Source organism: Solanum verrucosum, unplaced genomic scaffold (genome assembly GCF_900185275.1).
Source record: "Solanum verrucosum unplaced genomic scaffold, falcon-dt-bn FXZP01000150.1, whole genome shotgun sequence".
In the NCBI taxonomy this organism is placed as follows: Eukaryota; Viridiplantae; Streptophyta; class Magnoliopsida; order Solanales; family Solanaceae; genus Solanum; species Solanum verrucosum.
This window is the reverse complement of record NW_026020371.1, coordinates 2,621,616-2,648,756: the sequence shown is the minus strand read 5'-3', so window position 1 is coordinate 2,648,756 and position 27,141 is coordinate 2,621,616. Positions and strand designations below refer to the sequence as shown.

The following is a 27,141-nucleotide window of genomic DNA, read 5'->3' as shown; positions in this document are numbered from 1 at the left end:
GTGAAGTGCACCACATCTAATGAGAGGGAGGCTATGAAGTGTTTTAAGAAAACTTCACTCTCTTTGTTACTCTTATTGTGTGGGAGGTAGGATCCCATTTCCTCTTTTTAATCCATCGTTATGCACTTAAGATCATGTCTCCTCATAAAGCTTACCCACAAAATGCTAATGCACGCAACGCAAGTGCAGTTCCTCCAGTCCCATACCATGAGGTTTCGAATGCAGAGTTTCAGAATGTGATCCAACTTTTGGCTCAGTGTGTAGCCAACCAGAATAGTTAGCAGGTCCAGTTCCTACTAATACCAATGTTGGGTCAACTGCAGCTAGAGTTCGAGATTTTTTTAGTATGAATCCGCTTGAGTTTTTAGGGTCGCAAGTTTGTGAAGACCCACAAAACTTCATTGATGAGGTTAAGAAAATCTTTGGAGTGATGTAAGTGGCTGGTAATGATAGGGTAGAGTTGACATCCTACCAGCTTAAGGATGTGGCTCACATATGGTACACTCACTGGAAAGACAACATGGACCACTTTGTCTTTTGTAACTCCTTATATAACAATAATCTTATGTGTCAGTCTAGAAACTCTTTCAGAACCTTTCTTAGTCTCTACTCCAGTTGGTGACCCAGTTATAACTAGATAGGTATCCAGAAATTGCCCTGTCACAGTCTCTCAGAAATTCACCTCAACAGATCTTGTAGAGTTAGGAATGGTAGATTTCAATATCATTCTAAGCATTGATTGGTTACATCCCTGTTATGCCTCAGTCGATTATAGAACTAGGATCGTTCGGTTTTAGTTTCCAACGAGCCAGTCTTAGAATGGAAGAGTAGTAACTCAGTGCCTGTAGGTAGATTTATCTCTTACCTTTAAGACCAGAAAGATGATCTCTAAAGGGTAGTGTAGCACATGCTAAGGAAAAAGGGAAGGAATTAGCAAAAGATGTTCATCGGCTTGCTCGCTTAGGAGTTAGTCTTACAGACACATCAGATAGTGGTGTGATAGCCTTGAATAGACCGAAATCTTCATTGGTAGCAAAGGTTAAGGAAAAACCGGACATTGATCCTATATTACTCCAGTTGGAAGGTGCAGTTCATCAGTAGAAAATAGGGGTTTTCTCCCAAGGAGGAGATGGCCGCTTATGTGTTCCTAAGGTGGATGAGTGGGTGAAACAGCCTTGATTGGGTTAGATTCAGTACATGATGCTATGGGAAAAGTTCAGCTCATCAGAGATAGACTTAAGATAGAAATCCTATGCATATGTAGGGAGAAGGAACTTAGAGTTTGAGATAGATGATTGGTTTTCCTGAAAGTATCACCTATGAAAAGGGTGATGAGGTTTGACAAACTTAGAGGAGTCAGTCCATAGAGGGAGCTACTTGGGGAGCAGAAGCAGCCATGAAGGCCAAGTATCCTCATCTCTTATATTCCGATTCCGTTTTAGCTTGAGATAATAGGTCCTCTCCAGTCTCTCAGTTTACTCGTGCGTCTTAGTATCTTGATCCTTCAGTTGTACTAGCATTTTAGCATTTTTGCATGTTCTTGGAACTCAGTTCAGTCAAATATCAATTTCTATTACTTAGTGGTAGGGATTGCAGCTCCTTCCCTCCATACTCAACTTGTTTAGACTTCATTCGAGGACGAATGTTCCCAAAGGAGAGATATTGTAAGACCTCGGATCTCAAAAGGAAGAAAATCCTAATTTTCAGAAAAACTAGTGTCAGTATCGACGGAACCACCCATAAACCGTAGTAAAACCACAGACCATATGTGGGTTCCATCATTAAGGCCCAAATGTTGATGGTCTCTGATCCCACCCACGGTCGACCAGGATGGTCCGTGGTTTGACCTATGGACCGTAGGTCTGACTGTAGGTGAGGGTCAATAGCCAATTGAAGGGAATTGGCAGTTGGGTCGACTTCAAACGGTCATATCTTTTAGCACAAAATGAATAAGGTAGCCCATGACCTATCAAATTAAAGATAATTGAATCCTCTTTCCAACGCCATCAAGTTTGCTAAAATTCCATCTCCGAGTAAAATTTTATTCTCGTTTTAGTGAAGCCCTATCAGGCAGATCATGAACGACGAACCCAAACGACGGACCGTTGTTCCCTCCGTGGATGGGCTTCGTCAAAATTAAGTCAGGGTCGTTTAGGCCCTTTCCCCTATGCGTTGGAGACTTAAACTACGTCATTTGATGCCTAAACTAAGTCGTTTTACTTAGTTTAAGCCTAATAACTTAGTTAGACATGCCCAAAACTTTTATGCACCAAATATCATCCAAACTTAGAGCAAAAGAGGATAAAATAGGTGATAGCTTTCTCCAAGAATGCATTAGGCTTTCTTCAAGTTTCATCCTCGAAATTGAAGGATTTCTCCATAGATTTCATCACCAGGTATGTGGATTTCACTAGTGAGTTCCTTTCAACCATTAGGTCCCTAGAATTCAGTCAAATTCTTGATTCTCTATATCTTGCTCAGACCTAGGGTTTCTAAAACCTTAGATATTCGTTGTGATTTAGTTGTCAGAGTATTCCTAATCAGATTATCATGTTTTCGTGGAATCGTTGCTTAGTTCTTTGCATGAAACTTGGAACCCTAGTTGTGTAGATTCTCTTAGTTCAAGAACTACACATGCTAGGTTAGTTAGACAGATATACATGCTTCATCTTTCGAATGTCACATTATCAGTATATAAGTATTACATTATCAGACTTGCATGACACTATTTTGAGCTATTCAGTATTTCAGTCATAATGTATCATATACATTTTCAGTTGGGAGTAGGCTTAACATCGATTGGACTAGGGTTTCAGCGTACCCTCATAGTCCCAGAACTATATGCCCCCGTAGATTTATAAGTCCCCTCTAGTGGGCATCAGTTTTAGTGATCACGTCAGTCATGCCTTTATACCCCTGACAAGGTATATCGGACCCTTCGATGGATGGTATACATCGGGCACCACGGTTAGCTCACGTGGTGGTTATATCGGTTATTAGTAGCTCTCACAGTCAGACTCTAGTGCCTTTGACTAGGTTTTAAGTTATAGTTCATCATTCAGTCTCAGCATGTTATGTACCTGGTCATTGCATTCAGTTCAGTATATCTCAGTATTTCCATCATGTTTAGATTATGTCATTACTCAGTTATGCGTTGTTCAACTTATATGTTTTGTTCAGCTTTTATCCTATCATGCATGCTCAGTACCTTCCAAGTACTAATGCATACTTTGCGCTACATTTTTTCATGATGTAGGTTCATGTTATCAACATCTAGATTATGTGTAGATCGGTTCCCGATCCACATACAACAGCTTCAGTGGTGAGTCCTCATATTTTGAGGACAATAGACATGTTTTTAGATTTAGTCTTTCATTTCAGTTTTAGTTTTACTAGGGTTAGCTGGGGACGTGTCCCAGTAACTCTAGTCAGTAGAGGCTTTTTCAGACATAGTTTTAGATTAAGCTTTAGTTTTTGAGTGATTGTTCGGTATCACTAAACTCTTAGAATTTTATATATATTCAAACTAGTATTAAGTATTCCCCATTATTCAGTTATCTTATGATTTAGCTTCCACATCAGTTATCTTCATAGATATGTGTTCAGTTTGCTTATGATATGCCAACTCAGGGTTAGTTTGGGGTCACTCGTGATCCAATGTCCTGTGTTTATTCCCAGGGGTAGCCTCGGGGAGTGACACCCTAGGTCTAAACAAGATATGGAGAATCAAGGAGCTGACTAAATTATAGGTACCTATTGGATGAAAGGAACCCACTAGTGAAATCCCACATACCTGGTGACGAAATCTATGGAGAAATCCTTTGATTTCGAGCTGAAACTTGAAGAACACTGTTGCTTGTTCTTTAAGGAAATTGGTGCCTCTTTTTCTTTTTTTTGTTCTAATTTGGATAATTTTTGGAGAATGAGGGTTCTAGGTATGTTCGACTAGGTTATTAGGCTTAAACTGAGTAAAACGACATAGTTTAGGCATCAAACAACGTAGTTTAAGTGCCCAACGCATAAGGGAAATGACCAAAATGACCCTAACTTAAAACTGATGAGTACCATCTACTACAGGACTAACGAGCCATCGTTTGACCTACAAACCATCATTAGGAATCGTTGTTCATGCTCTTCCCGACAGGGCTTCACTAAAATGAGCATAACTTTTTACTCCGAGCTTGTATTTTTAGAAAACTTGGCGGCGTTGGAAAGAAGATTCAATTATCTTGTATTTGATAGGTCATGGGCCACCTAATTAATTTTGTGCTAAAAGATATGACCATTTGAAGTTGACCCAACATCAATTTTCCTCACCTAAGGTTCGACCTACAGTCCGTAGGTCCAACCACGGACCGTACTAGTCGGCCATGGGTGGGATCAGAGACCATCAAACTCTGGACCCCAACGATGAAACCATCCTATGGTCCGTGAGTCAATCAACGGACCATGGTTAACCACCGTAGGTGTCATCTATAGATTTTGAAATAACCCTAAATTTGGGACTGAACCACGGGACCCACCTACAATCCGTGGGTGGTTTTCGTTGGTTCTGATCCCAGATTCTGTAAAGCTATATTTTTCTATTTTCTTGAGTCCAAGGTGTTACACCATGAACCTTAACGACGGTTAAGGCTTGATCGGCTTATGAAAGCAATATAGCACACTAATTAAGTGCGCTATAGATATAAAATATAAAGTTTTTAAACCCAATCCACTAAATAAAATAACCAACCAATATTAAAAGATTGACAAAAATATAGTCTTTCACTGTAACATCTCGAAAAAAAAAGTTGCGTAGTTTACTGCAGGTCCAGTCTACAAGTCCTATTTATGGAGCGTAAAAGGTTCTACGGTTTGTAGAAAGGATTCGTAAGAAATAACCTTTGATTTTGGGTCTCTAAAATTTTCCTACAGACCACCAGGACGGTCCGTAGGATGTGATTGTAGAAAAGGTCCCAAACTTAGTTGACATTTTGACTTTTGGGTCTACGGAAGGTTGTACGGGTCGTGGAAAATTTGACAAGTCATAGACCTTTATCTTGAACTTGAACTCAGACTTGGAAGGTGTTTTAGTTCATGAGTTTTACAGTTGGGTCTACGGTCCATGGGACTTTCGACGGACCGTAGAATAGAACTGTGGAACTCTTCATAATTTTCTTAGTCCCAGTATCAAGTCTACGGACGACCAATACGGTCCATGGAAGTTTATAGGGACCATCGATCAATTTGTAAGACCCCTCCAACAGTTATTTTAAAGTGGTATTTGAGTCTTTTTCTATGCACGCAATACCTATACTACGTCATTTTTACCCTAAATCTAAGCTCTATTACTACCCTTTACCCTTAGAAATTTCCCCAACTCCCTCATTCAATAAAATTCCTCATTTCTCTTCAAAGTTCTCTCCAAAAATCTTCTCTCTCGATCAAGGAAGATGAAGCTAGGGTTCTTCAAGATCAAGTCTACTTTCATCATCATTGCTTAGGGCATCAATTAAGGTAGCTGGGAGTTTATCAATAGGTTTCATTCATCTATGGGTTCTATTCATCCATTGAGTCTCTAAAGATTCTTCAATTTTCCAATTCAATTCCAATCAAATTGATTAAGAATTTTCATTGAATTCTCATGGGTTCTAGTTGTATGGGATTAATTGATTGATTATGATCTTATTTTGATGATTTAGACTCAATTGCATGCTTTTCAACTAATTCCATGTGAACTCATGCATTGATCATGATTTTGACTATGAACTCTAATTGCATGAATTTGAAGAAAAATTATGAATCTATGAATGTGTTTTCATGAACTTATGCATGATTCATGATAAAGAATGATTTATAATCTAAGTTGCTTTAAGATAATCATCTATATAATTGTGAAAGATTTTCTCGCATATGCATGAATTGTGAAAGGTTTTCTCACATACATAAGGAATCATGAATGATGAAAGGTTTTCTCACACATGGTTTAAGGAGCTACTCTATGATGTTTCTATCTTGGATTAGTATTTTAATTGTATTTTTCTATGGATGATGATGATTTTATGTTTATAACTATTCCGTTGAGATTTTTACTTAGCACCGAGAGGACATTGAGATGTAGGCTCTCCCGTTAGCAGAGGTCGGGTCTCTAGTAGAAATCTCATTTGTCCCTAAATACGTGCCCCCATAGGTTGTCCTAAGTGACATATATAGTGAATCTACCTAAGCTAGAAGTGTAAGGTTGTTGCCTTGGCAAGCAATGACATCTCTTTTCGGTGTGGGAGCAAGACACCGGATTCCATGTTATAGGTCACATGGTCTATGTCGGTTAATAGTAAATATCTCACAAAAATGAACTACGTTGCTTTCAAATGTTTTATTAAGCTTTCATGATGATTTTAATATGCATTGGCCATGTTCATGATTTCTGATATATCTTTAAAAGATTTTACTATGCTAGCTTGGTCATGCATATCATGTTTTCGATTATGTCCCCTTATGATCATGTATCATGTTTTATTACATTCCCCTCATACTTATTACATTACATGTACTAATTCATACTTGTTCCTACACAGTTTCACTAATGTATGACTTGACGACTCCTCTCCCTCCGTTCGTGGCTAGTGAGCACTTATAGACTTTGAAGACTTGGTGAGTCCTCATACTTCAAGGATGATGTCACATTTATTGCTTTCCTTATATTTTTAGTTTCATACATTGTATGTGGTGTACGAGTTACGTTCCGACTACTCTTTTTAGGTAATAGATGGCTTGTCAAGACTTTGATGTACTTTCGCTTATATGTCAAACTCTTTACTTCTTACGAGATTTCTTATTTTTTCTCAATTATGTTGTGTATATGTATGTCAAGTGACTTGTATACACCATGTCACATCTAGGGTTTACTTTGGGTCGTGACATTCACAATCACTGATGAAGGATTACATACAAAATTAAATCTCATATAATAATAAAAAAAAAGTTGAAAAATCTGAAAATTGAATTGAGGAATCTATTATTGATTTTCAGTCCATTTCGTGGATTGCCATTGTATTAGATTTGAAGTTTGAAGTACCACTTGTTACCATTTAAAAAATAAAGAAGTCGACTCGAGCTTAGACTCACGAATTTAGAAGACTGGAGGTAACAAATCTATTGTGAATGAGTGTTGTTTTGATCTATATTGTTGTTGATTCTAGTTTATTTTGTAGTTTACCATTGATTTGTATAAAAATAATTTAAAGAAGAAGACACTCTACCATTAAAGCTCGATCAAAGCTAATATTTGCAAAAATTGAATTGCCACAAACGAGCTCTATTTTCACTCAATATTATTGCAAAAGTTTAAAAATGGCTCGGAGGACTCATAAATAAATTTGGGATAATTTAGTAAAGAATTCCGTATTTTTGAGTGAATTTAAGTTGCAAGTTCATTGAAGAAGAATGTACAATTCAAAAAACAACCACATTTAAGAAAAAGTTCAAAAATCTGTCACATTATTTCAAAAGTAGTCATTGTTCTCAACAATTAATTTTCAATCTTATTTAAAATGTGTTATTTTAATTCGGGGTAGTTATATTTAATTTTTATTTTGTGTGAATTAAATTAATTAGATGAATTGCATCAGAAAGAAGAAGACTGACCAAAATAAGTGAAATTGGATAATTTTGATCGATTTGAGGAAATCTGCCCAAGTTAGTATTTGTATTAATGTTAATGATGAACGGATTATAAATGAAAAAAATTACACAACAAAGTAAACATGTGATATATATTTACAATAAACTACTATAGTTTAAATTAATTATAATTCGTAGTTGTTTTTTTTTTAAAAAAAGAGAGGCTATAAGCCATTTATTATTAAACAAAAAATATAAAAAAGGTTCAAATCAAGACCCAAATCAAAAAAACAAAAACAAGAAAGACAAAAAACTAAAAACCAGTAAACAAAAGAGGAAAGTGAACAGTCACTCTTCTTTATCCACAAAACTTCAACAAATTCCATCTTCTTCTCTAATCAATCCAAGTTGTTGGCAAGCTACAGAACCAGTGAAGTCAATTGAGATCTCTTAACCCAAAAGAAGCAACTGAAAGGAGAAATAAGTTGGAGCTTGGTCGAATTTCACTTAGGTGCTCAAAGCTCTCATGAACCTCATGAAATCAGTACCAAAGAAGACTTCTTCAGCTCCATTTATCTCCATTTTCGATCAACTTCACGGTAAGATCTCTCTAAAACTAAATCAAATAAGTTGACGGAGCTTTAAAAACTTACCAATTGATCTTTTCCTCAGCAGGTTGAACCTCAAGGAGGTTGATACCATTGTTAAAGGTCCAGATCTGGAGGTTCATCTCTTAGACTCGTACCATTTTGTACATGTCAACCCTATATCTAGCCATCTGTGACTGTGGTACTATCCAATCCCTTGACTATTTGTGTTTGTTGTTGTGTTGTCCATTAATTTATAGTTCTTGTTTGGCATCTTGTAAATCGAAGGTTAGGAGTTTTGCTCTTTTCCATGTTAATTATAACTTTACCTTGATGTGGAACATCTAAACTTGAATTAAATTGCTTTGATATTGTACCTGCAAAACAAAAAGCTAGGTTAGCAAAATAATCCGCTAGGAAATTCCCTTCCCTTAGCGTGTGTTTCACCTCTATCAACTGATTTTCCATTAGCCTCCTAATCTTTAATATCCTCGGAGAAATGGCCCATGGTACTTCCCAAATCCCATCAAGGATCTTAATAAGAGTCAACGAATCAGTCTCCAAAATCAAAGGAAGCAACTGATTATTGATGCAGTATTGTAAACCTATTAACAAAGCTTCAGCCTCTCTTCCAAAATAGTTCTATCCACAATCATTTTGCATTCAGCAAAAATCAACTCGCCTTCACAATCTCTAATACAAAAAGCACTAGAACTAGGTCCAGGATTTACTTTTGTTGATCCATCTGAGTTACATTTATACACCCCATTGTTGGGAAATTCCCAATGAACAATTTTGCATTTTAAGATGGGCGTATAACCTTCAAGCAATTGCACTATCTTTGGCTAGTCCATAGGCAATTCTCTCAACCATGGAAATAAGTAGGAAACATATCGAAATAAGTTTTTATTTACCTTCAAATCCATAGTATGAATAGATTTTTTTTCCTCCATGAGTAATGCAATTCCTTCTTTTCCAAATCTCCCAAATAATAAAAGCAGGAACAACTTTAACAATTCACTTCAATTTATTTGCACAATCAGCTCCCACCATATCTTAATCGTTTGTTGCAACTGTATAAATGGACCTTGAATGCCTACAACATTTGCATAACTCACCCATAGCATTTTAGTTGCTGGACATGATATGAATAGATGCTCTATAGTCTCTTGTACATTAGAATCACAACAACAACAACAATGAACTTCATTTACCATGCCTATTTTGATAAGAATTCCCCCCCACCAGCAATCTTTGTTTCCATAGCCTCCAAACGAGAAAACTAACTTTGAAAGGTAACCCTTTGATCCATATATTTTTGAAATCACCATTCACTTTTTTCCTCTGCCTTATTAGTTTCCAAGCACTTTTGACAGAGAATCTACCTGAACTGTTTTGCATTCACCACGGCTTATTCCAATCTCTTATTCCTTCCATCACTTGGACCTCCTGAGTTATGTGATGTCAAACCTCCTCCGTGAATTCATTCTGTAGCAACTCCTCATTCTATCCCCCTTGTGTCATCAAAGACTTTACCTCCTCCAAATGATAATGGTTATCGACCCCAATAGGTAAGTAGTAATGAAGAGCACCAAGTTTAGTCCAGTTGTCAAACCAGATACTTGAATTACCACATCTTGGTTCCTACCAAATCTCTTGATCAAACTGATTTCTAGCTTCTAACATGAACTTCCACACTTGAGACCCTCCATTCCAATCAACAATCTGTGGTCTATGTCTTTTGCAATATTTGTTCCATAGAAAATTAGCCCACATAGACATCTTTGTTCTAAAAGACCACCAAAGCTTTGCAAATAAAGTCTTTGACACATCAAACAATGATCTAAAATCCAACCTCCTTCCTCTTTAGGTAGATAGATACTATCCCAAGACACCCAGTGCTTATATCTCCTTTTTTCATTAAAAGACCACAAGAATTTTGCAAAGATTCTATGTAGGTCTTGAATAACACACTTCGGCGGAATAATTGCAGCTAATAGGTAGATCGGGATGCTTTGTAGGACTATAGCTATGAACACAATTTTACCTCCAAAGGATAATATTCGTAGTTGTATGTAGGGTTTTATAGAAAATTTCTCTCTTCTCTCTCCCTCTCTCCCTTGTCTCTCTCTCGCCCCCTCTCTCTCCATCCCAAACAATTGCAACCGAAAAATATTCCACATGATATGACAATTGTATTTTATATTATATATAAAATATTTTTGTATTTCATATCAACTGTATACGTATTTTGTATCAATTGTACTTGTCGATAAATGTTGTGTTCGTTAATACAACTATATCTGATATATGATACAAATCAATTGTGTCAATTATATTTGTGAAAAAACTTGACACAATGAATACAATATATATTCATCCTCTCTAGAAAATGTATTATGTATCAATTACATTCAATTAGGGATATCAAATGGGTGAATTGAGTTGAAATTGAAGATATTAAAATGGATTGAAATAGAAATCGGGTTGAGTCATGACACTCCTAAGTTTACTTTGAGTTCAAATGGGTTGGACTCAAATGGGCTAAAAACGATTGTGTCATGACCCATCCAGTTTGACCCCCTTAATCTCAATAATTTTAACATATTGTTGTTTAACTTTTATAACTACCATTTGAATTTCAACTCCAGAAAAAAAAAGGTTACAAATGGATAGATAAATCCTAGAAGATATAAAATAGATAGTAATTCATACCTTCAATATAGGAACTACATTACATCAATGCAATTAAAGTGTCTTAAAACAAGTTGAAATTAGAGATTAAATTGGGCTCAATTGAAGATTATTTTAAAATAGGTTAATGCTTGAATGAGTTGAGATTGAATCCAATTCAAATTATCTTGAGCCCAATCCATAAAATTCTGAACGAAATGGGCGGGTTACCTATATTTGAGCTCATTTTGACACCCTTATATTCAATCAAATATAAGTGAGAGCTTTGTATTTTATATCAATTGAATTCAGACAACTTTTTTTTTTGTATCTTGTATCAATTATATTTGTATTATGTATCAATTTTATTCGTGATACAATGAATACAACATATATTCATCCTCTCTTCTATCTCTCGATCTCGTTCGCCTCTCTCCTCCTAATATGTAGCTAAATACAATAGTTTTTAATACAACAAGTATTCAACCTTTCTCACCTCTCTCCTCTCACTCTCTCAGATGTCGCTCGCCTCTCTCCTCCCTCTCCTAGTCTCGCTTACCTCTCTCCTCCCTCAAACATGTACTTATAATTTGTAATTAAGAAAAAATTATAACTATAAATCTCCAATTAAGCCCAAGCTACCGTCATCTTCGTAAGTTTCCATTATAAAAAAACTCATTTTTTTCTACTAAGTACGAAAGTTTTATTTTAATATTAATTTAATAATAAGTAAAAAATAAACGGAAGTATAGGGGTAGTTTTGACTAGAAAGTAAACTAAAAACGGAAGTAAACAATAGAGTACAATGTTTCAACTCAAACTCAAAACTCAAAAAGGCACATAATTCTCCTGCGTCTAATCACGAGCGTGTCAAGATGTGGTTGGATTTTCACATTATCGCACTGCAACTGCGTTTCAAAGATTGAAAGAATACAAAGGACAAGCAAACACTTACTTCGGCTATTGCTTTTTCTCTTTCAAACAAATTCACTTCTTTTTTCCCTTAAACGCAAACAACACCCACTTTATTTTATTTTTTTATCTTTCTCTCTCATACAGTGAACCCTCAAAAAAACTCAGTCAAATAGCTCTAAAGGTACAGTCTTTTTCCTCTAATTCTTCTGTTTTCTTGAATTGTACTTTGTAATTCTATACTTGTTGTCTGAATCTTGAATTATTCTTGCTGTTTTCTTGTTCTCTAGATTTTCTTTATTCTGTAGATCCGTTTGCTTAAATTTTCTATTAGGGTTTCTTTTAATCATGAGTTGATTCTTGATTCTTGAAATGTAAAGTTGAAAGATTTGATTTTTTTCTTGTATTCAGATTCTGTAACTATGGATGAGGAAGAAGGGGTAAGTTCAGTCACTAGTGTTTCAGAACCCTCTGTGGCTGAAACCCTTGTGGAGAATTTGGGGTGTGAGGGACAGACGGGTGAGGTTTATAATGATGAAGACGGTGGGGAGATAATGGTTGAGGTGGTAGGTTCTGATGTTTTTGTTGATGGGGTCTGTGGTGATGGTGAAGGTGATGAATTGGGGCAGGATGGTTCTGGAAAAGTAGATTCTTTGGATGAGGATAGAGATTTTCGATCCGGTGAAGCTGGTCAAGAGGATTATGGGAATACTGGAAATGGGGTTGAGGGGGTACTTGAAGTTTCAGGGTCTTCCAGGGATGTTGCAGTGGCAGCTGGTACTGAGATTGTTCCAAGTGTAACGGCTTGTTGTGTTGTAGAGAAAGTCAACCTCAGTGTTAGTGAGGAGGATGTTGAGGCTAAAATTGTCGTCAGGAGCACTGAATCTGCTTCGCGTGCTGATTTGGCTTCAGTTGATGTTGCAGGGTTGTTCAGGGGTGTTTCTGAGACAGTGGACAATGAGTCTGATTCTAGGTTGCCGAGTGAAACAGCTGATAGAGTTTTAGAGCAAGTTAGCACCGGAGTTAGAGAGGAGGATGCTGAAGGGAATGTTGGTAGGAACACTGTATCTGTTGAGGGGAGTGCTGAATTGACATCGCAAAGACTGGATATTTCTGATGATGGGGTGTGGAATCCTGGAATTGAACCTCTGGCTGAATCTTCTTCATTTGTGCCGCAAGACAATTCAAATAGTGAAACTGAAGAGGCTAACAATCTTAGCTTGGATTCTTCTGAAAAAGATCAAAGTTCAGTCAGAGAGATAGTTGGCCAGGCTAGTAAAAAAGATATTTCTAGTCATGCAAGGGATCGGATATCAGACCATCCAGATGAAGGAGCTGTGTCAGGGGACAGTGATGTGTTAGGGAAATCACATTCAGAAGTTGTAACTATGGAAACCAATGCACATGATCAGGATAGAAATGCCTTGGGGGACAAGGATGAGAATACACATTCAGAAGTTGAACCCATGGAAACTGATGTCCGTGAGCAGAGAGATGACCTGGGCAACAATGATGAGGATTCACATCAGGACAGTGAGTTGGTACAGAAAAAACATTCAGAAGCTGAAACCATGGAAACTGATGTCCATGATAAAGAGACAGTTGGCTTGGGCATTGAGGATGAGAATTCACATCCTGATGTTGAACCCATGGAAACTGATGTTTATGATCAAGAAGGTGGGGTGCTTAACAAGGATGAGAATAACAATTCGAATGCAGTGGTTGAACTCCCGGAGAAAATTAACCATGAAGACGATCAAATAATTAACATGTGCCATCAGGTTCCTGCAGGTCATGATAATCTGGGTGTAGATATACCAGTGTCTCAAGATTCTGCTAGCGATTGTGCTGATGAAATGGTTTCTTTGAGGCCAAACAGTCAAATCCCTGAAGATAAGGGAGAAGAAATTAAGGTAGGTAGTGGTGATTCAAGAATATCAGCTGAGCGCACCCCAGTTGTACATGATCACTCCTTAGGCATCAATGGTACCAATGTGCCATTGCACCCTGGGAATCAAGAACATAGCTTTAAGGGAAATTTGGCTGCAGAGAATGGAGTTATTGGTTCTTCCTGTGAAAAAGCAAACCATGCTGAGGATCGGGAATTAAAGGTTGATAACATGCATGAAGATAAAAACAACTTTGCAGTATGTACACAGGCAGAAACTTCTGATATGGAAATCCAAACTAGCAATTGTAAAGAGGTGTATTTGGAGGGTAGTGAGTTCTCAACTTGTAAAGTTCCTATATCCAGTGATAATGGGAGCTTAGGTGGTTCAGACGAGTTGCCAGATGTGCAGCCTAAGGTAGCAGACGGAGTAAGTGAAGTTACTCATGATGATTTCCTGCTTCCTGTACAGGCTAGTGCTCATGATACAGGAAACCTTGATGAGATGGAAGTTGAGGGGGTTTGTCCTGAGACAACTGGCACTTTGACTTTTTCCATGAATGATGAGAGTCTGAATATAGTGGAGGTTGATGCCAGGTTGGAAAATGATGCAAGAGTTGGACCCTTGGAAGCCCCTTATGAACCAGCTTGCCGAAGTGATGGAGCTAGTGTTGAAATGGACAAGGACAGGGATGCCCAGCTTGGAACTACTACAGCAAGCTTAAGTTGCACCATGGGTGAAAATATTCTGGAAGATGAAACAAGGGTGTCTCTGGAGACTATGATTAGTACGAGAGATATGAACACTAGGGATGAAACAAACAAAGTAACACACTTGCTGCCAGAAAGTTTGGATGGTGACATGTTAGTGCAGCATGTTGAGAATGAGAGCTTATTGCTCTTTGATAACTATGCTGGAAAAGAAGGCGATCCCCAGATGAGTGCAGTGCCATCTAATGATGATGTTATGACTGAAGATCCAGAAGGAACTTCATTAGCATGTCAGGATACTTCCAAAACCTCAGATTCTAATGCTGTTAATGTGAAGTCACCTTCTTTATTAATAGAGAGTGACTTTGATGTTGAGGCTGAACACAAAGTGGAGGCTGAAGACACTGCTCTTGGAGAAGGTCCTGTTCAAGGTGATGATCTGGCTCATGATACAAAAAATGGTGCTGTTACAGGATTGCGTTCAAATATTACCGAAGAATCTGAATTCTATGTGAAACAAGAAGGTGTAGTGGAGCATGTTAATATGCTTGCTTCTGAGATGGATCTTGATGCCGAGAATGCAGCAACTGCCGATAAAATATCAAATGAAGAGAACAAATCTAATTTAGAGGATGCTATAAAATCTCAGGCTGCTATAAATTTTGGTGCTGATGTCCCTCCAGTTAGAGATCAAATTGTAGAAACTTGTATTTCTGATACCAGCGATACCAAGATGAATCAAGTCGATGAGGACCAGGACTCTTTCAAGGCAACTGAGGATCTTGTTTTCCATGTTCATGCTCCAGAAATAATGAAGGTTACAGATGAGCAAGAGAAAGGTGAAGTTGAGAAACTTTATCCTGGTACTGTGCAGGAATCTCCAGAGCAAGACAAAGGAACTGAAGAAGTTGTATCCGAGACAAGCCACACAGTGATGTTGAATGAGAAGCCTGTGAGCTTGTTGAATATGCATCCTGGTTATCTTATTCCACCAGAAAATGAGGGCCAGTACTCTATTTCTGATTTAGTCTGGGGAAAGGTTAGAAGCCATCCTTGGTGGCCTGGACAGATATTTGATCCTTCTGATGCTTCAGAAAAGGCCATCAAGTACCATAAGAAAGATGGGTTTTTGGTAGCTTATTTTGGAGATCGAACTTTTGCTTGGAATGATGCATCTGTGTTGAGGCCATTCTGTTCTCATTTCTCTCAGATTGAGAAGCAAAGTAATTCAGAAACATTTCAAAATGCTATAAGCAGTGCTTTAGAAGAGGTTTCAAGACGGGTTGAACTTGGCCTTGCTTGCTCATGCACGCCTGGAGATTCCTATGATGAGATTTCATGTCAGATTGTGGAGAACACTGGGATTCGTGAAGAATCAAGCAAAAGATATGGAGTGGACAAATCAACTGGAGTCACTTCCTTTGTACCTGATAAGCTCCTGCACTATATGAAAGCATTAGCCCTATCACCAACTTGTCGGGCTGATAGATTGGATCTCACTATTGCTCGAGCTCAGTTAGTTGCCTTTTGTCGCTTCAAGGGATATCGTCTGCCACCACAATTCTTGTTGAGTGGAGAATTCCTAGAAAACGATGCTGACATACCACATGTGGAGAGTGCAATTGATGATAACGGTCATGCTTCGGAAGGCAGTGAGCAACATCCCACCAGTAAAGTCTCCGCTCGCAAACGTAAGCACAGTTCAAAAGATAGCTCACAGAACAAACTGAAAGAGCGAAGCTTGTCAGAGCTGATGGATAATATGGAATGTGAGTATTCTCCAGATGGTGAGGATGATTTGGATGAAAAATCACTCACTTCCAGCAAGAAGAGGAAAGCTGGTGATTCTCGTACTGATGGATCGGACAAGAAAACAAGTGCTTATGCTGCCAAAGTGTCGACCACAGCGTCTGTATCTCCTAAACCATCCTTCCGTATTGGTGAATGCATTCAAAGAGTGGCAAGCCAATTAACTCGCTCAGCCTCACTTCTGAAGGGCAGCAGTGATCAAAGTGGGGCTGATGTTCAATCACAGGACTCTCCAAAGGGCAAAGTTGTGATTCCAACTGAACTACCTTCTGCAAATGAGTTGCTCTCACAGCTTCAGTTGGTGGCACGGGCTCCATTGAAAAGCTACAACTTCTTAAAAACCATCACTACTTTCTTTTCAGGTTTTAGAAATTCAGTTGCTGTGGGACAGAATTCAATGAAGCAGAATTTGTCAGCAGGAAGAGCTGCTGGTGGTCGTAAGAAAAGAGCTTCACAAACTGTAGCTGGTTTTGCTGAAGAATTCGAGTTCGATGATGTAAATGATTCTTATTGGACAGACAGGGTTGTACAAAACTGTGGAGAGGAGCAGCCATTGCAGAATAGTCAGAGTGTCACGGTTCAAGATCCAGAGAAATCCAATAAACCAGCTCGTAGATCATACACTAGAAAACGAAAATCGAGTGTCGATCATGACATGACACCAGGTGTTCCTCCTGAGGACATTGAGAAGAGGAAACATGAGCCAGCAGAACTCATTTTAATTTTTGCAGAGGGTAGTCCTCTTCCATCTGAAATGAACCTTAATAAAATGTTTAGGCGGTTTGGGCCATTGAAGGAATTAGAAACTGAAGTTCATCAGGAAACTTCTCGTGCTAGGGTAGTCTTTAAAAGGGGTTCTGACGCAGAGGTTGCTCATAGTAGTGTAGGAAAGTTCAACATATTTGGGTCACTGCAAGTGACATATGAGCTCAGCTACACACCAGTTATCTCATTTAAGCCGATGCTCCTTACAATTACACCAGGCGTAGAGGGAGGTATTTGATGCTTCAGCTCCAAAATGATCACAGCTTGAGGTAATTTATTTGCGCATTGTAAATGCACTCTTGAAATCTATACATTTGAATACTTGTTTGTTTGATCTAAATTTGTATAATCTGGCAAGAAACAACTTCATCGTGGTCTTTGCTCACTCCCCGTCCCTAAATTTTTACGTGTTCTCTGTATATACCAATGTCAGAAAAATTCTGAAGAAGCTACAGGATTTTTACTCAAATAAATTTGTAATACCCCCGTAAAGGAAAGTCTTTTCAGTATCAAAATTTCCATCCTCAGTCCTTCATTTTTGGATATGGTATTTTCTCAAGTTGTAACAGCTACCTTGCCAACATTTTTCTTAAATACTCCCTCTTTTCAATTTTGTGTCTTAGTTTAATTGGACACTGAATTTAAGAATCATGTGGTCTTAACCTAAGGATGCATGCAAGTACAAATTCATCCTCTGAATATTGTGGCCTTAAACATGTGGTATTTGAATTTAAAGATATACCAAGTATAAAAAGCGACATTCTTTTTCAAGCAGTCAAAAGGAAGTAACTACATTTTGGGAAATTCTATTCTGTTTAGTTAGTCATGTTGCTTCTTGATTCTTTATATTTTGGATGTTAGCTTTCTTTACTCTCTCTGGTTCGTTTCGTCTGACTACTATTCTACTTTGTATTGTAGGTTAAACAAGACATGATTATTATTGCAGGGACGGCCAACAGTAGCATCTATCTTTCATTAGAAGAGAGCAGGTTGCTGGATAGAGAGGGTGAACGCCATCTTTTTGTAAAGATTAAAACTTTATTTGTGTCTGTATTTTCTTCTCTCTTTCTATTTCCCCAGAGTTTCTCCCCTGCTCCATTAGAAGTGATATCGTTCATGCTTCTGATCAACTTCCCAGTTCCCTCTTTATCTTATTGGATAAAGGATAAAGTATTCATTTACTGTCTGAAACAAATCAAAATTACTCAAGTGGGATGGGCTAAAGAGAGATTGTGCCAAAAGGTGAAACAAAATGTGTGAAGCGCCATTTTATAGTTAGGTGCCAATTTTCTTTATCTGGAACTTATGTTTCAATTGCGATGATATTAGGAACAGATACAAAAATAAATAGGACTACCAAGTACATATGTTTGTGGGCTCTTTCAGCCACGGGGCAAGGTGGCACTAATCACACTTTTTGGGGCCTGCTTATGCTTGCTTGAAACGTATTTTTAGTGATGGCAACAGGGTAGGGGGTTATAGTGTTTGCGTGGTGGGGGTGGGTTAGAGCTTTTGTGTCGGGGGGGGGGGGATCCTTTAAATATATGAAAATTATTTTGGGAACAAAGGAAATTTGGAGGGTGGGGGTTCCCATTTTTCTGATAATCATACATGTGTCGAGACTAATAGGAAAGGCCCTGCAAATATATGGAGATTATTTTGGGAAACGAGGGCGGGTGGCGCAGCCGCAGGTTGGGTATTTTTTTGAGAATTATACATGTGTCAAGAATAATAGGAAAGGCTCTTTAAATATATGAAAAATAATTTGGGAAACAGAGAGGGGGGCGGGGGGATAGAGTGGAGTGGGGTTTTTTATTTCTGCAAATCATTCATATGTTAAGAATTTGGGCTCCGTAGATTGGAGTTTTTTCTTAGAATCATACATATGTCAAGAATTTTTAATGATAATTGGAATAGGAAAGACCCTTTAAATATATGAAAATTATTTTGAAAAACGAAGGAGGGATGGAGGGGGGAGCAATGAGGTGGGCTTCGTAGATTGGAATTTTTTCTTAGAATCATGCATGTGTCAATAGTTTTTATACATGATTGGAATAGGAAAAACCCTTTAAATAAATGAAATCTATTTTGGGAAACGAAAGAGGAGGGGGTGGGGGGCAGAACGGGTTGGGGACTTTTTTGAGAATCATACATGTGTAAAGAATTTCAAGGGTGTGGCAAAGCGAGGTGAGCTTCGTAGATTGGAGAATTTTTTAGAATCATACATGTGTCAAGAATTTCTATACAAGATTGAAATAGAAAAGACCTTTTAAATATGTGAAAACTATTTTGAGAAACGAAAAGGAGGGCGGGGGGGGGGAGGGATTATTTTGAGAATCATACATGTGTGAGGAATTTCTAGACGTGATTGAAATAGGAAAGACTTTTTAAAAATAATATTTTGGGAAATGAGGTGGGGGGGGGGGAGGGGGAGCAGTGAGGTGGGCTCTGTAGATTGGAGATTTTTCTTAGAATCATGCATCTGTCAAGAATTTTTATACATGATTAGAATGGGGAAAGACCCTCTAAATATATGAAAACTATTTTGGGAAACGAAAGAGGAGGGAGGGAGGGAGGGAGGGAGGTGAGGGGGCAGAGTGGGTTGGGGATTTTTTTGAGAATCATATGTGTGTAAAGAATTTCAATGGTGCGGCAAAGAGAGGTGGGCTTCGTAGATTGAAGATTTTTTTTTTAGAATTATACATGTGTCAAGAGTTTCTATACATGATTGAAATAGGAAAGACCCTTTAAATATGTGAAAACTATTTTTGGAAACGAAGGGTGGGGGGGTTGGGGATTTTTCTGAGAATCATACTCGTGTCAGGAATTTCCAAAAGTGATTGGAATAGGAAAGACCTTTTAAATATATTATTTTCGGAATTGGGGGGGGGGGGGGGGGGTGGTTGTATCAAGCAACCGTGAGTTTTTCTCAAAGATAGATAAGAATTCATAACTATCTCCTTAATTAATTATGTTTTTGACTCACCTTACGAGGAAATGAAGGCATGATCAGATGAAAATCAAAATGTTTTTTTTTAATTCAATGAAAAATAAAATGTAAACTAGTGGAAAAAGTTTATCCAATAAATAATTGTAGGACTCTTAGAGATGACAATTGGAGCAGGGTGAGGCGAGATGGGGCAGGGGAAACAATAAATGGGGCATGATAGAGGAGCTTCTTAATGTGGTGAAGCGGGCTAGGGCGAATTTAGATATATTTCAATGAGGCAGAGCAAGTTTGGGTTTGATATAGTTGTTGCGATGGTGGTGAACATAATTTGGTATTATTTTTTTACTGTGGTATTAAAGTTATGATCGGATTTTTCAATTAAATAGCATTTCCCCCATTTCAAATGACATTATATATTTAATAAGGAAGTAAAAATTGAAGTTGTCCGATTTTCAGATTGTTCTTGATTCTAACTTGGGAGGTAAAATGAAATATGTTTGTTCTAAAGTGAAACTACAATTTTTTCCATTTTGTCGAAACTCGAACAAAATTTTGAACACATGTAGGAATCAGGAGTGACTACAGAGGAGTAAAGATCAGAGTTTTTTTTCAATTTTCTTGATTCATAGTTCTTAGGGGTAAAAAGAATTTTTTTATGATGTTTCAAAGTATAATCACTATATGCTTTTTATGTTTTTTTTTTGTGAAGTGGGTAGTTGAAAAAAGAAGTCGTTATTAGTGTTTTTGTTCTGTAAGTCTGCATATTCAATGAGGCGAGACAGGGTATGGCTTAGCAGGGAGGGACAGGGGCACAACATGTTGGAAATTTCTAAATAAGGTAAAGTATTTTTCTGAGTCATACATGTGTCAAGAATTTCTATACGTAATTGGAATAAGAAAGACATTTTTAATATATGAATTTTTTTTTTGAAAACGAAGGACGGGGGAGGAGGGAGGCAAGCGGTGGATCAAGCAATCTGTGAGTTTTTCTCAATAATAGATAAAAATTCAATAACTATTTCTTTAATTAATTATATTTTTTTGACTAACCTTACAAGGAAATAAAGACACGATTAGATGAAAATTAAATGTTTTTCTTCAATTCAAATGAAAACAAGATATAAAAAAAGTGGAAAATATTTATCCAACTAATAATTGCACGACTCTCAGAGATGACAATTGGGGCAGGGTGAGGCGGGACAGAGTAGTAGAAACAATAAATGGAGTAGGGCAGGAGGACAGGGTGGGAGAAACAATAAATAAGGTAGAGCAGGAAAGCTTCTTAATAAGGTGGAGCGGGGTGGTACATGATAAAAGATAACTTTAGAGATATTTTAACGGAGCAGAGTAGGTTTGAGTTTGATATAGTTGTTGCAATATTGGTGCACATGAATCGTTACTACTTTTCACTATGGTATTAGAGCTATGCTACAATTTTTCAATTAAATAGTATTTCTCCCATCTCAAATTACTTGATATGTTTAAAAATAAAGTAAAAATTGAGCCTTTTTGAGTTTTTAGAGTGTTCTTGGTTCTAGTTTGGGAGGTAAAATGAAATATATTTGTTTTGAAGTGAAATTACAGTTTTCTACATTTTGACGAAAATCAAACAAAATTTTGAGCATATATATATATGAATATGGAGTGACGACAAAGGAGTAAAAATTAGAGATTCTTTTTAGTTTTCTTGGTTCATGGTTTTTGGGGTGAGGTGGGGTGGGGAGGGGGTGAAAATGGAATCTTTGTGATGTTCTAAAGTATAATCAATGTATGCCTTTTGTGTTTTTTTTTGTTTTGTGAAGTGGGTAGTTGAAAAAAAAAAGTTGTTGTTGTTAGTGTTTTTGTTCCATGAGTGTGCATATTAAATGGGGTGAGGCAGAGTAGAGCTTAACATGGAAGGGCAGAGGAACAAAATGTTGGGATAATTCTAAACAGAATAGGGTATGACTGATTAAAATCCTAGCGGGTTAAGGTTTATCCCGCCAACCCTAGCTCGCCCGATTGCAATCCCTAAGGGCTCTTAATTACAAGTCAAATATCATACACAATTTCCCCCCTTCTCTTTTAGCAGTTAGTAAATTGTTTGGACATTAGTCAAACTTGAATTCTTAATATATTTTAATAATTTTTTCAGCTTTCATTCTTATCTTCTTTAATTTCACTCATCTTTATTATTTCAACATTAGTAATACATATTGATAGTTACATACTTTTTAAATTAAAAAATTAATAAATTATACGGTGCGAAGTGAATAAGAAAAAACAAAAAATTATGACATGCTATAGGGGTGGAGCAGCGCAAAGTCTTTGCGAATTTATATAAATTTACGCGGCTCCGCCTCATTTGTCATCTCAGTTGCTCACAAATAAATGTGAACTACATTCTCAAATTAACTTAACTCAAACCAGTACTCTTCAATAACTTACCAATGAAAAAATACATTGTTTTACCTCTTATATTTATCCAAAATGTGAGCTTCACATTTTAACTTTCAAACGTTTCATTATCCCCTAACCTTGTTTTAAGTGAAACGAAATATCCCTGCAAATTGATGTTCACTTAATATCCCTGCAAATTGATGTGGGAAAAAATATTGTTACCTATTTAAACATACATGAAATCAAAAAGAAAGAAATTAATGATATACTGTTATTTTATTATTAGACATAGAAAATGTCTCTTTTTAAAACAAAATTAAATGTTATTCATATCTAATTTTTCTTTTTCGTTCCTCCTTTGTAGTTTCTAACCAACTCCATATATTTATTTTTCTCTAGGTGGTCAAAGAAAGTCCATCTCCTCATAAATTCTACTGTGGTGGTAGTCTCGAGCCTTCAGATTTGGATGTAAGTATCTCTTTGCCCTGGCCCTTTTAACTTCCTTCTCTTCCAAGTTTGAAACCTATGCTGTGTTTTTATTTGGCATTGAAGTTCAGTTGCTTAATTGCTACTCCTTTTGTCCCAATTTATGTGACTTACTTTCCTTTTTAGTCAGTCCCAAAAAGAATGACAGATTTTTATATGAAGTAATAATTTAACTTTAAATGCCTACTTTACCATTAATGAAATGATTTATAGCCACACAAATTTCTATCTTTCATTTTGGACCACAAAATTTAAAAGTTTTCCTTTCTTTGTTAAATTCCATGCCGAGTCAAACTACCTCACATAAAATGAGACGGAGGGAGTATTATTTATTTGTGATGAACATTCCAAAGAACGTTGGGGGTCTTGGGCAACATCTTCATTAGTCATTGATGAGACTCACTTTATTTCATTTTTTATTCCTCTGTTACACCTTATAACTTATGTAACCTCTAGGTCATTTATCTTCCTTGGTTTTGAGGATAAGAAAATAGATAGTGCATAAAAGTTACTCAAAAATAGAGTTTTTATTAATTGAAGGGAGATATTCTTTTTATGGAGCTTTGGACTCAACTTTTGTCCAGAGTTTGCTGAGTTGTACTTTGTGAATTGACTGTTGTATTCTGGAAGGAACAAGTCAAGAGAACTACTGCTGGGCCGGTGAAATTTTTTGTTGTACTGGGCTTCTTAAAGAGAGCGAGAGATCCGCACCTCAGCTAAAAGATATTTTTATTTTCTTCATTTTATTTTTCAGTTGTAATTTGTAATATGTAATTTCACCAACAATTTTAAAGAGATTCACAGTGGCAGCGATTAAAAAACTCGGTGAATATCAAGATGAGAGATATTAACGAGTCATTTCGATTTAATTGTAATCATTCAAGAAATCGAAGGGTAAAGTACTTTTTATTTAAGTCTTCTCAATATTTCTTATGTGCTAACTGAGAATAATCCTAAGAAAGTTGTTGACACCTCCATGAATGATGATGAACTTATTTCTCATTACAAGAAAGTGGAAAAGTATGATAGTGATTCCTATGAGTGTCCGTATTATATTCTTAACTGTTTATGTGATAAGTTTTATGATTATTATGATAGAACTTACTCTAGTGCAAAGAAAATTGAAAAGCATAGCATAATTGATATAGAAGAAGCTGGAGCGGAAAAATATGTTGTTAGTTGATTTTTGTTTTCAAATGATGGACAAGAAAATAACGGTGGATCAAGTTCAAGACATTATAATGATTGTTGGAGATAACTTTATTTTTTGTGGCATAGTAGATAATTAAACTTCCACTTTCTTGAAAGAAATTTCTAAAAGCTATGCACCATAAACAAAAGGAAACTTCACTTGAGGCGTTGATGATAAAAATCGGCATGGAAGAGGAGGCAAAGGGCCAAGATACACTTTTACAGTTCGAAGAGAGCAACATCACAACGAAGGTAAATTTAATTACTTCAAGTAATGCTACTCTTGATTCTCACAAAAACACTTGTATGAAGCCTTAGAAGAAAAATTTCTAGAAATAACCAAACGCAAAATCAACAAGTTCAAGATAAGTGATCGTGCTTTATCTGTGACAAGAGTGGACATATTGATCGATTTTGTTGATTTTGAAAACATGATCCTACACCTCAGATCAATGTTATAGAAGAGTAGCAGTGATTACAAACATAAACATGATTAAGAATATTGATGTTACTGTTGATTCTGGTGCAAATTATAATGTCTGTTAAGATAAAGATTGGTTTAAAAATCCTCCCTCTGTTTTTAAAAAAAAGACCTAGTTTGACTTGACACGAAGTTTAAGAAAATAAAGAACACTTTTTAATCTTGTGGTCATAAATTAAAGTTATGTCAAATGTATTAAAATGTCCTTTAATCTTATGACCTTAATCATGCCATGTGAAAAACTGAAATTAATCTGTTACCAAAATAGGAAAGAAGTCGTTCTTTTCGAAAGAAACTAAAAAAGAAGTGAGGTCATTCTTTTTTAAACGGAAGTAGTATAATCCTTTTGATGAGCCCAAACCATCATGCAGTGATTCTCACCCTACTCACGCACTTGAAATGGGAGATATCAAATTATGATTTACCTCTGAAAATGTATTAACTTTGAAAGATGTACTTTATACTCCTTCTATTAGAAGAAAGTTAATGTCTAGTTTTCTTCTTAAAATAGCATGCATTCTTCAAAAAGATTGATGAATTTGATCAATATATAATTGTGAAAAATGTTATTTTTGTGGGAAAGAGATATGATTGTGATGGATGTTCAAACTGAAGTTGAAAGATATATGATTGTGGTAAAGTACTTTCTATTTAAGTCTTCTCAATATTTATTATGTACTAACTGAGAAGAATCCTAAGAAAGTTGATGACACCTCCATGAATGATGATGAACTTATTTCTCATTACAAGAAAGTAGAAAAGTATAATAGTGATTCTTATGAGTGTCCGTATTATATTCTTAACTGTTTATGTGATAATTTTTATGATTATTATGATAGAACTTACTCTAGTGTAAAGAAAATCGAAAAGCATAGCACAATTGATATCGAGGAAGCTGCAACGGAAAAATATATTGCTAGTCGATTTTTTTATTTTCAAATGATGGACAAGGAAATAACGATGGATCAAGTTCAAGACTTTATAATGATTGTTGGAGTTAACTTTACTTTTTGTGGCATAGTAGATAAAGTTCCACTTTCTTGGAAGGAATTTCTAAAAGTTATGCATCATAAACAAAAGAAAATTTCTCTTGATGCGTTGATGATGAAAATCAGCATGGAAGAGGAGGCAAGGGGCCAAGATACACTTTTACAGTTAGAAGAGCGCAACATCACAACGGAGGTAAATTTAATTACTTCAAATAATGCTATTCTTGATTCTCACAAAAACACTTCTATTAAGCCTTAGAAGAAAAATTTCAAGAAAAATAATGGTAGAAATAATCAAACACAAAATCAACAAGTTCAAGATAAGGGATCGTGCTTTATCTGTGGGAAGAGTGGGCATATTGCTCGATTTTGCAGATTTTAAAAATATGATCCTACACCTCAGATAAACGTTACAAAATAGTATTTTGTAGCAGTGATTACAAACATAAACATGATTAAGGATATTGATGTATAGTGGGTTGATTCCGGTGCAAATTATCATGTCTGTTAAGACAAAGATTGGTTTAAAGAATACTCCCTCTGTTTTTTTTTAAAATGACTTAGTTTGGCTTGACACAAAGTTTAAGAAAATAATTAACACTTTTTAATCTTGTGGTCATAAATTAAAGTTATGTCAAATGTATCAAAATGTCCTTTAATATTATGACCTTAAACATGCCATGTGAAAAGCTAAAATAAAATGTTACCAAAATAGGAAAGAGGTCGTTCTTTTTTAAAGAAACTAAAAAAAAATGAGGTAATTCTTTTTTAAACGAAAGTAGTATAATCATTTTGATGAGCCCAAACCATCATGCATGGTGATTCTCACCCTACTCAAGCACTTGAAACGGGAGATATCAAATTATGATTTACCTCTGAAAATGCATAAACTTTGAAAGATGTACTTTATACTCCTATGAGAAGAAAGTTAATGTCTAGTTTTCTTCTTAAAAAGCATGCATGCTTCAAAAAAGATTGTTGAATTTGATCAATATGTAATTGTAAAGAGATATGATTGTGATGGATGTTCAAAATGAATGTTGAAATCAAGTTTCTAATTCTGTTTATATGCTTTCTTTTACTAATTTTTGGCATGCTTGTTTGTGTCATATTAATGATCGTTATGTTGGAATCATGAGTAGTTTGAGATTAATTTCAGTGATTTTTTTTTTGAAGTGTTAGACTTGCAGTAAAGTCAAAATTACTAAAAGGCCTCATTTTCAAATTGAAAGAAAACTGATTTATTAGAATTAATTCACACTTGATATTTGTGAATTTGAAGAAATTTTAATTGGGGGAGGAAATAGATATTTCATCACTTTCATTGATTATTTTTTTAAGTTTACATATGTTTACTTAATGAAAAATAAAAGTGATGCTTTTGAAAATTTAAATTTATCTCCACGAGATTGAAGATCAGCTTAAGAGAAAAATAAAAAAGAATTAGAAGTGATAAAGACTGTGAATATGAGTCAAATGAGTTTAATTCTTTTGTTAAATCATTGAAAATAATTAATGAAACTCCTCCTCCTTATTCTCCTGCATCTAATGATGTAGCAGAAAGGAAATGCAAAACTTTGATTGAATTAACTAATGACATGCTTATTGAGTCAAATGCACCTTTAAATTTGTGGGGTGAAGCTATTTTGACTGCCTATTGTGTGTTGAATCATATGCCTCATAAAAAAATTTCTAAATTGACACTTCTTAAGTTG

At 36.1% G+C, this 27,141-nt stretch overlaps 3 protein-coding genes across 3 annotated transcripts in view; 1 reads left to right on the top strand and 2 right to left on the bottom strand.

The window, feature by feature from the left end:
* The window catches only part of LOC125838361 (protein TONNEAU 1a-like), a 1,213,107-nt gene that overhangs the window by 776,475 nt on the left and 409,491 nt on the right, over positions 1 to 27,141 (bottom strand). The window lies entirely within an intron of this gene.
* Positions 1 to 27,141, bottom strand: part of LOC125838365 (uncharacterized) — a 532,039-nt gene that overhangs the window by 456,083 nt on the left and 48,815 nt on the right. The gene's annotated exons all lie outside the window — the stretch shown is intronic.
* Positions 11,885 to 18,067, top strand: LOC125838348 (uncharacterized). Its single transcript, XM_049517410.1, has 3 exons — positions 11,885 to 11,961; positions 12,189 to 17,219; positions 17,869 to 18,067. The coding sequence occupies exon 2, from the start codon at positions 12,200 to 12,202 to the stop codon at positions 17,186 to 17,188; it is 4,989 nt and encodes a 1,662-aa protein (XP_049373367.1). The 5' UTR covers positions 11,885 to 11,961; positions 12,189 to 12,199; the 3' UTR covers positions 17,189 to 17,219; positions 17,869 to 18,067.

Bases quoted from the DNA above. Each gene is read 5' to 3' on its own strand.
- LOC125838348 (XM_049517410.1), top strand. From the start codon at position 12,200: ATGGATGAGGAAGAAGGGGTAAGTTCAGTCACTAGTGTTTCAGAACCC.